The 16,181-nt window shown below is 45.0% G+C and overlaps 1 protein-coding gene across 4 annotated transcripts in view; it reads right to left on the bottom strand.

Moving 5' to 3' along the window:
• The window catches only part of LOC118300548 (E3 ubiquitin-protein ligase RNF43), an 84,577-nt gene that overhangs the window by 22,797 nt on the left and 45,599 nt on the right, over positions 1-16,181 (bottom strand). For 3 of the 4 annotated variants that reach the window (XM_035625041.2, XM_035625042.2, XM_035625044.2), the window contains exon 3: positions 5,835-5,948. In XM_035625041.2, coding sequence (XP_035480934.1) covers positions 5,835-5,948 — 114 coding nt within the window. Of the gene's footprint in view, positions 1-5,834; positions 5,949-12,489; positions 12,993-16,181 lie in introns of those variants that run through there. The other variant, XM_035625043.2, reaches the window with a different exon arrangement.

The raw sequence follows: 16,181 nt of genomic DNA, 5'->3' as shown, positions 1-16,181 counted from the left end.
AGTTGACGTCTCAAACGGTGACACGTGGCCTGTTCAGTTCTGTCAGTGTCGGGTCCGTCGTCACACAATCAGATATTACACTGTCACACCTGCTGTGCTAAACAGGGTATTGTAGTATTGAGTATTAAGTAGATATTAACATGAAAGGTACAGGTTAACACTTTCCATACTTCTATTTTCCTAAAGAATTGCTGATACATACATTTCTATTAGACTAAATATATTATAATTTGAAACATAATGTAGAAGACTTCCCTCCAAAAGAGTCAGACTCTTTGAGCGTTTGCTGTGATTTTTAAAGGCTACTATTGATTGTTAACACGCTGAATAATTGATATAGCCTGCTGCTAATACACAGGTATACACACGCACACTTAGTACACATGCGTTGAAACATGTAATTACAGTACAAGAATGCAGCAACAACACTGTCACAACAAACAGTATAAAAGAAGACTGAAGCTGATGTGACCACTGTTTGCCGGGGGTGGGGGGTCGGGCATTCTGCTTGTGTAGGACAGTGTATAAGGGAGCAAACTTGACAATGGTGCCCAGTGTTTGGCTTTTATTGAGAATTCTATAAGTGTGCGTGGCTTCCTTTTTAATATCTGCAACGTCGTGAAAGGGGGCGGGAGAACACTCGAGGGCTAAGAAAAAATAAATCTTCAGTCAGAACATCATCTCGCAGACAAAATAAATAAGGCAGTCCTCAGAGATGGGCCATCAAACTACAAATTACATCATGGGTACAGTAAGAACCATAATGAGTGCACTGACTGAGAGGAGGCAGTCATTAGGGTGCTGGACTCAAAGCTAAGTACTTCCTACTGGGTTATCTTCACATTGTTATGGTGAGCTAAGACAGCGCCTAACTTTAGCAGCAGAGGAAGTGGGAGGGAACACACTTGAGTCGTCAGGGTCAAACAGGCCAAAACAGTGGAACGTGGTAAGTCAGTCCCGTCTTTTTCTGAAGAGAGACGGAATGATGCGGTGCTAAGGGAGGAAACGTGAAAGGCACTTTCCCTAAGCAGCTATAAGCTGGAGGGAAAAAAAATATTTGGGACACAGTGCTTGATGGAGAGGGATGCTTGACAAATTAAAGCCCCAAGCTACTTCTACATCACTTATTGAAGCAGTTGCATTCAAGATGAAATGATCAAAGCAGTGTAAACCGATCTGACAGGGAGCATAAAGAATATGACCCTTAGGATAACAGGAAGAAAGGGCTTGTACCTTTTTTCTTAGAGGAGTGAAAAACAGATTTTGAAATGTCCCCACGTGGTTTGCAAACTTTTCATCAAGTGATTTATGGTTTATCTCATATTGGAAACAGTAAAAAAAAAAAAAAAACACGCAATGGTGTGTGTGTGTTTTCTGTATACCTCAAAGATTAAAATAATAATCTAAGTTGCATGCAGTGGTTTAAGAGGTGCATGGTCATGGCCGGTCGATTAGCAAGGCAAGGCATGGCCGAGGTTGCAAATGTTCGTGTCCAGCTTTGACTCGCAGAAGAAAGACACAGAGAGTCATATTTTATCCTTTGAAGACAGCATGCAACTATCTGGCACAGACAAGCAAATAATGACTTTCCTTGGGAGAGAAATCAAAGTGAACCCAGAAGTCTTCTCACACTGAAGCATTTCATACAGGCCAAAATGTCCATTGTGTACCTGCTGCTTTTTGCATTTGCGCTTAAAAGCCGAAATATCCCCCCTTTTCCAGATGTTCCCCTGTGTTCCTCCTCCTCAACTTTTCTCCGATGAACTGGAGATGTTGGACTCGGCTACTGGAGGAAAAGAAGCCAAAGGCAGCTGCCATTGCATTTCCAGCCCCTGTCTTCGCTAAAAAACAGCAGGCAGGAATAGCCTGAGGTCAGTGTCACCCCCTGCACACAATCAGACATGAGAGGACAAAAACATTGTCATGAGGGCCATGATTTATTCTTCCCTAAATGGGCTTTCCTTGTTTTCAAGCACTTCCCGTCCCTGGGACTTGCACTCTTCCTGGCCTGAAAGTTAGGCCACATTGGATGACGGATTTGACCACAGTTGGACTCATTTTTATGAGTTGCACTGGACAAAGTATATCTATTGTTATTCATTCTTTAGTTACTCATACTGCAGCCTCAGATGGAAGCTTTTACATTTGCTGTTTTAATACTGGCGTCTGTTCCTCGGGAGAAAGCAGAACTCCAGTGGCCATTATAATTCAGATTATGGAGTGCTCTGGTGGCCAAATGGTCAGAGCGCATGCCACATTGCTGCGTGGTTGGATTGCGGCTGTGGACTATTGCTGCTTTGTCACAGTTGACTATCAAATAAAAGGCCAAAATGCCAAAAGAAAGACTCACAAATATAACAGAATACCTTACTGAATAAAGCTATTAAAATATACATAAAAAGTTGTACTTTTATTTTCCAGTTCAGTTTGATTGATTATGTTCATCAATACAATTTTCGTCATGCTTACTTTATAAGAGGGATCGGTCAAAAGTGGAGTGGATGATGTCGGATAAGATCTTATTGTGTTTTGTCATTTTCTGGGCTCCAGGTTTATATTATACATTCAGTACAATAACAAGCCTAGGAGCCTACAGCCATGCTGGTGGCTCTGTGCGGATGCACTTGGTGCAGTGCTTTGTGATACATGCTAACATCATCATGCTCTCAATGACAACGCTAACATGAGGGTACAATGTTTACCTCCAAACCTACAGAATCAGCCTACATCGTCCGCTCTTCCAAAAAAAATCCACATATGGTAATTCAACTTCACGGAGAAGAGATTTCAAGCTGCAGGCTGTTTGGCACAATATTAACAACTAGATCTCTTCCTTTCGTATTAGATGTATGCTGCCAGTCATCTTGTTGAAGAGCAATTACTCCGAGGTATTATATTCAATTTGACAAAACATCGAGCATCATGACGTAGCAAATACTAGACATGCACCGGTGGTGTTTGTTTGCGTCTTGGTCCCTGTGAATGACGCCGTCTTTGGATCGCCACGCTCGCTTCCTTACACTGTGGCCACCTTTCTAATGGCTCGAGAAAGATTTTGGAGATTTGACGTCATGTGATGCAACAACAAGACATACATATGCACACACGCACGCACATGAAAAACCAGAGTTAAAGAAAACAGGATTACTGCACAATTATGCCAAAACCCCTTTTTATCTGAGAGGAGTAGAATCAATAAGCGAGGCCTTCTGTGAGAGTCAACAAGTTTAGACATGGGCCAAAACTTCAATGACTGTAAAGGGCTGCTTTCACAAAACCATGGATTCTTCATGGACTGATGCCATTTCACAGCGCTGCAGTGTGAGTGGCAGAAAGTCGGTGCAGTGTCTCTAAAAGCACATACTTAGAAGTAAGCAAGCCTTGTGCGGAGTTTGGAGTAGCCCTCCTGGCACTGCTGCGATGCTGTTTCTCGTTGAGTCATGTGTCGCTGCGTGACTTAGCTTGAGAACCATTCCAGGGCTTTAGTGTAAACAGAAAAGCCAGGCCGGCTGGTGGAAAGCAGACGGATGGCTTCAACTGCAGCACAACTTGCTGGCAGAGAAGGCCTGTGGCCTCCGCTTGTGTTGTGTTGTGTAATGATGCAAAACCACTGGGGCGGCGGAGGGTTTTGATTCAGGCATTTGCACAGAGAGAGAGAGAGAGAGAGAGAGAGAGAGAGAGAGCTGTATCTGAAACAGAGATCGGTAGGAAGTAACTGTACGACACACAGATCGTTTTCGGATGCATTCCGATTTGAATTTCTTCGGGTTTTTAAATTTAAAAGTCATGTAAAAACTGAATTGACTCAACTTATTTTAGATTCATTAAAAACAAACAAAGATTACAGAGTGCTGCGTAGTTATTTGCAGACCTTTTTTTTGCCCGAGGTGTCACCTCTTAGGTTACTTATAAGCTACTCTACCTTATTGATGGAGGTTGTTTGGCTGTATGCCTGAAAGGAAGAAGACACCTGTAGACTCTGAAGGTGTAAAAAAAATATATATATCAGAAACTAAGATTTAATGTAAGTGAGGTTAATATACTTCTAAAATTGAATTCAACTTAGCAAGGGTAGCAATACTTCTCTTTGATGAAACTCACTTCATACAAATGTGTCAATCTGGGTGAGAGGTTTTCAGAAGAGCAGCGTGTGCCAGGAGGGGGCGACGCACAAATTCAATTTCAGGGTATCTTGAAAAAGTGTATCTTTTCACTTTAAATTTTTAGGATGCCCCGTGCAGTCAGAACCATGTTTAGAGGAGCAGCAGAGACGCCCTAAACCATCAACTCTACCTTCAACTGACCAAGGTTTCCAGAGATACTGGGAGATCCATCCAGTGAGACAAAGAGCATTTGCCAATCAGCAAAGGAATCTCCCTGCGATGCCGGGGGTAGGCACCTCGGAAAACCGAAATGAAAACGAAGGGGAACAATGAAACCTTATCCTTCAAGGTTTTGAGTTCCGCTTTGTTTGGTTTACAGTCTATTCTGAGTGTGCGCGGTGCAACACGAACCCTCTGTGGCCGTCGGAGTATCTATAGATCAGTGGGGCGGGCTGCAGTCAGACTAAACTGTAAACAAGACTCGTTCGGAGAGCACGGCTGACCCAGCACCGCACATCCCAGACCGTCTGATTCATCGTCTTCAAACGGCCAAGAGCAAACTCCTCAACAGCTGCATGCTGAAGTCCCAATAAATCCACCACGACCCGAAGCTTTGAATCTCACTGAGGAAGCAGGGATACAGGTGGCTGGTGTGGAGTTTATTGCAACACATACTTTCCAGGCAACTAAAACAACAAGAAGGACCCCCCCTCCCTCCCACCCGTCCTCCCACCCTCCTTCACTTCTCCTGATTTCAAAGGCGATCTGCAGGGAGGGAGAAAGCCCTCGGAAGCGACGGCCTTTTGTTGGTGGGTTCTTTTGCATGTGGGAGAGGCCGTGTTTTGTTTATGGGACAACACAGTGTTGCCATTAAGGCTTTAATCAAAACTGTTTTCTAGAGTCAGCCTTGAGTGACAGCCCTCTTCCCCTCGCTTGGCTCCCACTGAGGGAGCAACAGGAGGAGGAAGAAAGGAGCGGGGAAGTGTGGGAATGTCTCTACATCGTCGCCACGGCGGGCAGCTCCTAAACATGGCTTTAAATTAGGGGAAAAGAAAACACGGGCTAAAAAAAGCCAGTCGCCTAACTATACTCCTGCCTGCTAATTTGTCACCACTTGAAAAACGGGGAAAAAATAGCAACAGTTTTAAATCATACTACTTTAAAGTTAGGATATACCAGCCAATGTGTATGGTATAATACTTAAACATAAGGGGGGGATTTAGGTCAACTCTATTGCAGTTACATACATCTAAACCATTGTGGGTGGAATCTATGGAGCTCGGACTGCGCTCATATTAGAGGGAAGCAGAAATGGAGAGCACCAAGTGTCTGGTTCTGGCTGGCTGGCTGGCTGGCTGGCTGGCTGGGCTCGGACCAGTGACAGCTGCTGCTTGAAAGCCTCACATCCAAAGCCAGGGCTCACTGCCACTTGCTACATAGCAGCGCTGAGCTAAGCCCATCCCCTCCTGTCCAAGCCCTCACTCTAAAAGATCAGTGTCCCGAACAAAACATTAAGCTCTTGCCAAATAGTTCCCTCTAAAACCATCTTGTCTTTAAAGTCTAAATCCAAGAGCGGAAGGGATACTGGAGAGAAAGACAAGATGGCAAGATGGTTTATCTGTCTGCTGCCATGTCGGGGAGGGGGGAAGGGGTCACGGAAAGGGGAGGTTCCCAGAGAGTTTAATCAGGGAGAAATGCATGACGCAGTTGAAACGCCATGTCCGTGCATACCTTATCGAGCAGCGGCAGACAGCGGGGTACCCTGTGCTCCAGTTTGACGATGGTGATGAAGTCACTCTCTTGCCTTTCATCCTCGCTTGTGTTGCACAGAGACAAAGGGTGATACTGCAAAGAAAAGTGTCAGGGAGAGAGAGAGAGAGAGAGAACAAGGTTATGAAACGATAATGGGGAAAATAACAGATATTTAAAACAACACAAATGTTTCTGGTGGGATCATTTTTTCTGGCCGGGGGGTCGAGGGGGAACAGTGTCCACACTTTTAGGTGTGCAGTTTTTCAAAAGAAGTGCGAGAAGCACGAACACCAAGATACACAAACAGCACGTCTACGTCTCCCTCTACCACGTTACACTGACATATCACTGTGTTGTTCTTTGAAATGGTGAGCTGCTCTGTTCATACTGTCTTCTAATCAAATCAAACACATATGTTTGATTTATGTATAATCTTAAAAATACTGAAATCTTTTTTTACACTAACAGCAATGAAAAGTTATACAAAACCTTATTTTCAAAAGTTTATAATCTAAACCAGCTGACCAAAGTGATGGATCCTTAAGAACAAAAGAACCATAAAAAATAATTGTAGAAAAGTGTGAAGATATTTGTCCTCTGATGGCGGAAGGTAGAGGTGTGTTGAAAAACAAACTGCAGCTGCAAACCAATGAACCATTGAAAGCAGATGACTGACGGGTATCTGCTCAGTCTTTTTTCTTAAGGACATACAGGATATCCCATAGATTTGTACCAAAAAAGAATATATGATATTAAAGATTGGACCCTAACCAAGAATAATATTGGAGACAACTTTTGTAAAAGACAGTCTAGACGGAGAACCAAGAACTGGTTTTCATGCCATCAGAGCACAACATTTGCATTTGATAGCAGATTTTATGTGTTCAATTAAGGCGTTTCCTTCCCAGTCAAAATCAAGAGGAAAAACTTTTGGCACCCAACAAAATCAATTACATGGAAGGTGATGTTCACTCCCACTCGAGAGCCTGGAGGATCGAAAGAATGAGAGATAGTTTTTTGGTAGGAACATTTGATCCCTTCTGAAAGGCAGGAAATTCGTAGCTGCTGAAAGGCTGCATTTAAGAGCTCAAGGGATAGCAGCGGTGTTTGCAAGTCACAGACAAGCTGTCACGGGTAAGAGGGGTTGCACGGCAGTCAAGGGGGAAGCGGACCGCTCCTAGAACACCCCCGTGCATCGCTAATTTGCTCACATGACATCAGTGAGGGCAACCGCCAGTGCAGTGCTCCTGGATGACTCCTGGTTGCAGCTCACAGATTACCCTGCAGCGCCCAAGTCTCTAGGCTCACCCACACGCCAGCGGAGCGGTCCCACCCTGCCCTGCCCTGTGTAGGCCCGTCCTGGCCCGGTTCAGCCCCGGTGGGCCTCTTCATGTGGCTGTGGGCTGAGTTCGACCGGGGCTCCCCCTCATCTCACCCAGTGGAAATCCCTAAATTAAAAAGACCCAAGGGTGACATCAACAGCTGGCACCCCGGGGCCCGGGGAATTGACGTAATGTGCTGCAAAGGGCTGGTGCATGTCCGTCAGGAGGAGAGCGAGGACACAGGGGACCCTGGTGGGGCAGGGGACGTAAAGGCAAGTGAGAGATGTGGGGTCAGTGGGAGTGAAGAATGTGTAGGGTGATTAACAAATGTCGAGTAATTAATATGACAAGTAAAACCAAAACTAATGACGAATCGTAATAACCATGACGATGGTGTACAGGTGTTCATCTAAGAGAGAGGTGGGCGTACATCAGACAGAAAAAGTAGAGAGTATAAACTGGGTCATATGCACTCGAGGTTAAAACAGCTTGGAAACAAATCCAAAATACCTCTCTCTACCCACGGGAAAGGTGAACTAGAAAGCTAACACTTGATTGAGGATTGTGCCTTGAATAATGTTTTTAGACTGTAACGTCTGCTGAAAGGCAGCCCCTGTTCAAGGGGGAGGGCAGGCAGCACGAAAGCATGAACCCCTGGCCTGGGCTCCACGCTGCTCTGCCAGCTGCCTTTACCAGTCTGCATTTACTAGGCCCAAATTAGAGGCCTTCGGCTGAATTTGGCCCTTAACAAAAAGTAAGAGAAATAAAGTTTAAAAGAAAAGAAAGAAATCCTTTAATGACACTATTTCACTGATGCCATGACCTCTGCTCTCTTTTGCTGGAGGTTTACGGGAAATGTTGGGAAAGAGCTACATTCAGCAAGAGGAATCAGGTTTTTACGACACTTATTTGAGTCTTACTTGATTGTGTGCGGTTCCTGTTGCGATATGAAACATGTTGATGCATGGGGCTGTTCAATCATACCTAAAAAAGCAGATAATAATAATCCCAACACTGAGCCAAACAGGCGCAGGAGGAGCGGCTGCTTTTAGCTCCCTGTGGCTTCCAGTGTTTTGTACCATTGACAAGCCTTATCTTCTATTTTAGATATGCCCACACCACTTACAATCAGATGGCTGTGAACACTCTCCGTCAGTGCCATCTACCACTTAGAATCACGCTGCTGCTGGACTACAAACGGCAGCTAGGACAGACTGAAACGTCTTCATTCAATTTTTTTTGTATGGTCCTGAGAAAACGGGGGCCTGGGAAACCAAATCACTGAGTCTCCATTTCACAGGGACTAGTAACCACAGGGCACGCAAACAGTTCCCCACAGACTGTTAACAATGCTCACTCCTCCGTTCCGCCTCCTCCTGCTCATCTGTCTAGATCTGTTGCAAAACTGACGGGGACATGTCCCTCGGTTTCTTTGTAGCCACGATTAAAGACATTCCATTCCAGTTCAATCAGAGACTACCCCAAAAATATTCCGAGGCAAGAATCTAACAGCCTCAAAAACAAATACATGGACAGAAAAAGGGGAAAATAAATAGTAGCTGCGGTGAGAAGTCAATAATATTTTTTTCCCTTCGCTTAGCCCGGCAGATCTTCTTTTTTCATCTGCCAATAATCAGCAAGAGAGTTTTCTAGTTCATCTGCTGCCAGCAGGGAACCAGTCCCAGGCAGTTATGTCAGTGTGTTAGAGGGGCAAGCAAAAGGAGCTTGCACCTCTCATCAAGCTCCACCACTCAATTACCAGACACTCAGGACAGAAGGCCTTCGGTAGAACTATTGGCTGAATATGCAACATTATCATGAGGAAGCAGATTGGTTTAGGAGGAGATGAAAGAAATATATCAGTGTGTGATTATTCTATCATACAGTATAAATCAAGTCACAGAGTCACAGGGGCAGAAGGCTGCTTTAATGGTGCTCTGCCCCGAGGCCTGGAAGGCCTGCCAGGTTAGTGCACATCAGGGATGGATTGAATCAACCCGACCACATGTAAGCATGCAAGAAACACACACACACACACACACACACACACACACACACACACACACACACACACACACACACACACACACACACACACACACACACACACACACACACACACACACACACACACACACACACACACACACACACACACGTGAACTCACAAAAATGCATATACTGTCTGTGTTGCCTGGGCTCTGATTTACAGGGTGACTCAGCCTCCCACGTCTGGACTCTATATCTAATGAAATCTCTTTGTCTCTCTCACTCTTTTGAAACTCCACCATTAAAGACGCACCTGCTCAGCACGGCGCACACACACACGAACACACACACACACATATTGCACACATATTGCACAAAGAATAGTGTGAGAAAAGATATGCTCAAAGGGACGTTTAATATAATATTCTCATAATAGGCCCTGTATACTTATTCCATAATGTAAAACTCAATATTATGAAATACATTTATTTTGAGTCTCGAACAGACAAGTTTTGTCCATATCACATTTTACCGTCTCTGAGGGTGTAAACTTGGCCACAGATTCTGCAACAAGGGCAAGGGGTTTTTTTTAAGCGCAGGAAAAGTGGTTGACAAAATGAGCAACGGGACAGCATGTAATAGATGAAAGAGATTGGAATCTGGTTACCCAGGTTACTGGGCAACACTTAGTCCGGATCCCTGCTAAGATTTGGCCCTGTGTGTGTGTGTATTTGTTATGGGACGAGGGGGCCTGGGGTGAGGTTGAGATACTGACCCTTTGCACACATCAGGTAGCAGCTTCTGCCAGTGTGTGAGAGTTTGTGTAAAGGACGTGGGTTAATGAGTGAGAGCACAGCTATGTATTGTTGCTAGAGGTGCTTGAGCATGTGCTTGCATGTGGAAATACTGTATGTGTGCATGGTGAGCCCACATCTGCTGATCTGTCGGTGCAAAAAAGTCCCCTCTGTGGTCCCGCAGGGTACGGGAGTGTGTCTCTAAATCCTGGCGGTTACTTCAGGGGGGCGCTGAAAGCCAAGGCACCGAGCCTTTTCTCAAATATCATATCCGCTCTTGGACCAATTATTCAAGCAACGCTGGCTTCTGTACGCACATTGTGGTCCAGCTTGTGGTGCCACAGATGACACAGATACACACTCCTCATACCACACTCCTCAATCCAACAGGCTTGTATCTCAGGACCCTACACTAAGTAGATTTACATGAAAGGCTGCTACAGTGATGCCTGACTGCCCGGTGCCAAGGGAGTGGAGCGGAGGGTTTTTCTTCTGTCGGAGCATCTGGAAAAGTGGGCTCTGAGGCCGATCGCCTCTTCTCTCTTTGCAAATGCAAATGAACAGGACGCATTACTGCTTTAGTCCTGTCAAAACAAAAGGCGTGTCATCTTTCCCCCCCGCTTTATTGACAGTGTCAGCCCCATATCCAGTAACGGTTACCACAGAGAATGACTTGGGGAAACGTGATCCCATAATGAGGCCCAAATAATTACCACCAGCCCCAAATTTGCCCGGGTGCTTTCTTTAAGTAGCAGTGCCCCCCCCACCAACTTCAGGCCCGTCAGACTGTCTCTGTTCTATAAAAGGGATTAGACCGAGAGAAAGAACCTGGAGAGGGAAGAGGAGTTGTTCTTAAAGACAGGGGAAATGAGGAAAGAGCTGAGTACTTGTACTGGTGGAATACCACCAATGCGACATACATCAACTAGCCACAGTATTAAAACTAATAACAGGTTTTAACATTGTGGCTGATCAGTGTATTTCTGCAGACCCATATCTTTGATGCATTTCCTCAAATCCAGCTTTGCTTCATTTTTCTTTGCCTGTCTCACCAGCTACTTCCTTTGCTTTTAAGATATGTCAAACTCAGGATTTGTGGCCCAGATTCGGCTTGTGGCACAATTATACGCTGTCCGTGAGATGATTTTAGATTTTCTAATAACACTGGCCTAGTGCTATATTGCCCACAAAGATGATACTACAAGCACAAACAATCCACTGCAATGTCACGTGCTGTCAAAACTGCAGAACACTTGTGATGTCCCTCCTCCTGACAAGCTCATCAGCAGCCTGGACCACTTCCACAGGAGCAGAGTCAAAAACGAGCAGTAAACTGCTTTCAAGAGGTTGGATATAGATTTTTAGAAGTCCCAAGTCAACCCACCTCTATTTTGATGTTTGGCTTTTGAAATACTTCAGCACATTACTGGCTTAAAATGAGAATATTAGCTTTGCTTGGGTTTGCGTGCCAGTGATGCGCATGTATACCGCAGCACAAAAGTTCAAGTGGGAGTAACTTTGAGGACCAGGGCTGGATACAGCCACACCTATGCTTTGATCAGTGCAGCCAATTTTGTGTTATTGCCAGTATTGGAGTTTAGAGCTCAGGTAGTTATGATTGCCTAGGTGGGAAGAAAAAAAGCTTTACATATTTAAAATTGCCTCATCTGCATGTACTTGTCTCTTAAAGTTATTCTATTTCTGCAGGGGAGAGAAACCCTTTGATCTAGCCTGCGAGACAACTTATAAACACAAAATGGCAACTAGTTATTTTGTCATTGCCAATCGCAATCCAAGAGAAATGGACAAATGTTCATTGTTTTGTTGAAGTATAAATGACAAGCCAATGTGCCCAGTTTGAGGACAGACTGGATGAGTTACAAGAACAAATGTGCTTGGATAGTTGAAGCTCGACACCAGAGTTTGGTGCCCAACAAGCAGCTTTCATGAGACCACATTTTGACAGAGACACTGTTAACAAGGCAAATTTTGTGGCGAGCGAGCTGTTAGTTAAGAAGCTGAAACCTTATTCAGAAGATGATGTGAAGGAGCCTTGTTGCAACCGGACAAATTCAAATTGTCCCAATGTGTACATTTTTTTCAGTTGTTTTTGAAGCATCATCATCATTAATACCATCTGACATCAGCCCCCATCGCCAAAGAGAAGGAGTTCCAGTCATCTCATTAGAGAGGTTAGTGTGATATACAGTATGTGTAAAATAGGTTAGAATGGCCCTAGTAAAATAATATAAAAACTGTAATGGTCCCTGATGGGGTAAAGGTTCAGAAGTTCAGCTGCCATAAACATCTTTACCGTATGCTCTTTTATAGAATATTCAGCAAACACACAGTCGTGGAAACAGTCAAACAGGCTCTGAGTGCACCACTGACCTGTATTTAAAATAGTTAGCCCAAAGTTTGACGACACGCAGTAAAGAAACGGCTGAGCTAAACAAATAACTCCGCTTGAGGGCATTAGTACTTTCTCATTATCAGTGTGGCTGCCGCAGCGAGTCCGAGGAGACTGACCTCTCTCTGTGTCTGGTGACGAGGTATTCAGAGTCACTCAACAGGAGAAATGTACGAGCAGCACTGGGGTCGCCATGGAAACGGGTTAAAGATGGAGAACTGTGTGCTTTTCACATTCGCACACACACACACACACACACCTAAACATGCACACAACCAACAACTAGCGCCTCTCCATCAGCCTCGGGCCAGTGTTACACTATACATTTCAAAGCTCTGAGTTAAACATAAACACAGCACTTCCCTGTCAAAACAAGCCAGTGGGTTGGTAACCCAGCAGTTTGTTAGTATTGCAGTGATCCGTCTTCCCCGTCGACACGGGGGCCACATCCACACGTCCTCCAGGCTTCCTCCGGCCTGTCCCTGGCCCGCAGTGCGGCTCGCAACCTCTCTCAGGTTCCACAACATCAGTCAGGGAGAAAACCCACACTTTTCGACACGTCAATCACTTAGGGTCTGGAACTTTAGGTCAGCCACATGGAGCGAGATTAGCCGGGGGAATGAGGAAGGGCGTTCACAGAAGGGAACTCCAAATTAGAGAAGGAGAGACAGAGAGAAGAGACAACAGGGGAAGTGTGATGGGAACAAACAGAAGGGACGACCCGTGTGTCATGAGGTCATACTGTATGTGCCGTACGTACAGTACACACTGTACTAGAGAATTTTTTGGGTTGATGACAGCTACATTTTTTAATTGCACCTCCAGTATTTCAGAGACTAAAACAGAGCAGCTACATATCATGCGGACCATCACATCATATTAGTGACACATTTCAATGCGGGGAAACAAGGCATATCTCTGCCGTTATTCCTAATTCACTTTTCCTGCTCTACATATAAGCACATTTTCCTTCTTGGTCACAAGACTATGGTCAGTGACCAGAGGCACAACCCTGTACCTTGTGCAGTGACGAACAGTGGTTTGAGCTTACCGCTAACGTCGCGCTAAATATTCTTTCTTTTTCTTTCCCACCGTCACCATCTTAGTATAGGGTGACTTTCTTGACAAGTGCCTGCTCATTGTGGGAACTGTTGGGTTTCTCTGTACTCTCAAGTGCCTTGAGACAATGAATGTTGTGATTTGGCTTTATACAAATAAAAATTGTATTGAATTGAATTGACTAATCAGCACACGTTGATGGGACTGTCATTAGCTTTGCAGGTATCCTGTCAGTATTGAATTGTGTTGGGCGGCTGTGGCTAAGGAGGTAGAGATGGTTGTCCACCAACCACGAGTGTTCTCGGGCAAGACACTAACCCTAAATTGCCCCTGTGTATGAATGACGTGCAATAGAAAAAGCGCTGCGTGTATCAGCACTGTGTTAATTCTTTTGACTTCTACTAAAAAGCACTTTGAGTGGTGAATAAGACGAGAAAAGGGTGACCTAAGTGCAGTCCATTCTGATGATGTTGCTTGAGGAAAAGTTGGGGGGATCAACAAAGTCATCTGGATTCATCACCTGGGAACTATGGACATCTGTACAAAATGGCAATCCATCCTCTAGTTGGTGCAGCAATTCAGTCCAGACCAAAGTGGTGGATGGACAGACCACCCTCGAACCACGCTGCTACCATGGCTGAAAACACATGTGACCTACACCCCAAAGCTCATTTAAACCGATGCTGGAGCTGTTCAACATAAAACTACTGCATGAGACAGACGAGTCACGCTCTGCACAGACAGCGAGGGGCAACCAGAGGAGAGTTTCGCTGTGGTTCTATTTAACAAGAGACAGGTGCCTTTTCCTTGGGGGGGGGGTTAACACCCGTCTCTCATTTGGAAATGCAATCCCATGTTCCCCCCCAGGAACCCAACAACATGTCTCTTTTGTAGCTTTTGTAGTTCTCAAAAAAAGAGGCCAGACCTCATCTACGTTCATGAAGCTCTGCGTGAGACCGAAAGTCCTCACGTGGAAGTTTAACTGGGCCACACACCTGCCATTTCAAATCAATAAATTAACACAGAGCATAAATGTGTTTAGATTACTGTAGGCAACCAACATTCCTCTTTTTATCATCAGATTTTGATCTATCACCCTTCCCTTGAATTGTTGGTGACAGTTTATTCAGTTTTTGAAATTGATTTAACAGGCATGTTATATAAATGTTGTGTAATGATTATAATTTATATGAAATATAAACTTTGGCTCGAGGCTCTGTTAAATATACTGTATAATGTTTTGTTTTTATTGTTTTTCACCTCTTCTACAAGTTGGCAGCCGGTGTGGTTCACCTGTTTTGCTGCTGCACGCAATTCAAATCAAATCACTATAAAGGGCTGCAGAGGTTTACGCCGTACATCATTTTCCTGAAATGCCCCGCGAGGCATCCCCGTCCTCCCATCTGCACCGAAAACAAATGATAGGCAGAAACGGACTTCCTCTTTGCTCGCATTTGATTCCTTTAACATCTGTCCCCAAGTATGTACACTCACAATTCACTGCAAAAGATTTCCACACTAACGAGTCGTGTCGTTGCATGTTCCGCCTTGAATCTTGTTTTCCTGGAAAGAAGGATATCTGCCATAAAATAAATCAGATTACTCAACCGGTGTTTAGAAAATAAACACCCAGTGTTGCCCATAAAAGCTTAAAAACATTTTGGGGCAATGGGAGATTTTAGAGCACAAAAACATTATTTTAAATGGGTATTGCTAAGCTGGTGTCAGTACCTAGACTGTCATGGACGATCTCTAATTAAATCCAGAGGAGGAAGAAAAAAACCAGAAACACAGTGAGATATTTCCCCACAGAAGTCAGCGTCAGCCCCCATCCCGCCACTCCGTCCCACAGGGAATCCCATAATCACCTGTGGCCGATGTCGGAGAAATGTAGTCATAAAGGCAAAGAGCAAGTAAACACAACAGCCGAATTAAGGGCTTTCATGTGTTATTTTTACACTTTGCAAATGTTTATGTGACCTTATTGCCCGGGCGCACACACACATGTGGCATCCTTAGTAACCCCCGCCAGTAAACAGTCCAAAAAAACATCAGCAGAAGACTTGTCAGATGTGGCCGCTGACTGCTTGCGACACACCTTCAAATTGGCAGCATAATTGTTTTCTTTCTCGTTGCCATATTTCCCTTTGGCTCTGAGGCAGGCTTCGGAGCCGCCTGATTCATGGTCAGGGTCAAGGAACGCCGCGAGAGCTCTTCAAGATAAAGCAGCAGCGCATGTTTAGCTACAGAGGTTAGACGCAGACTGACATTTATGCGTCTGAATATCTCCAGATGTAGGCGTCCGTCCATCAGTGGATGGGGGGCGATAGGAAGGCTGCGAGGCTGAATCTCCTGCCCCCCTGCGGTGCTCCGGTGCTAGGATCCTTCCCCTCATCGCCTCCTTTTCCCCCAAAGGTACCCTGCATGCTCTAATCCCAGCTGGGTCTTGTGTTGTTTTAACAGTCAAACTGTGTACAGTTGTGTGTACAGAAGCATGTATGTATGGACAGGGGTGGCGGGCGGGGCGGTGGGGGTAAACGTTGGTGGGCACAAAGCCAGAAGCACGGAGCTCCTTGCGGAATGCCGCGGAAAAATGAGACAGTGGAATGCAGACTCCACAGAGCAGTGTAAACAGGCTGGGCTGAGAGAATGCTGCACGCCACTTTGAAGTCGCTTTATCTCCCTATCTCTCATACACACACACGCGCACACACACGTACACACGACCAACAAAGAAAGAATGATTTTTAAA

This window comes from Scophthalmus maximus, chromosome 2, assembly GCF_022379125.1.
Source record: "Scophthalmus maximus strain ysfricsl-2021 chromosome 2, ASM2237912v1, whole genome shotgun sequence".
NCBI classification, from domain to species: domain Eukaryota; kingdom Metazoa; phylum Chordata; class Actinopteri; order Pleuronectiformes; family Scophthalmidae; genus Scophthalmus; species Scophthalmus maximus.
This window is presented reverse-complemented; position numbering and strand designations above follow the sequence as displayed.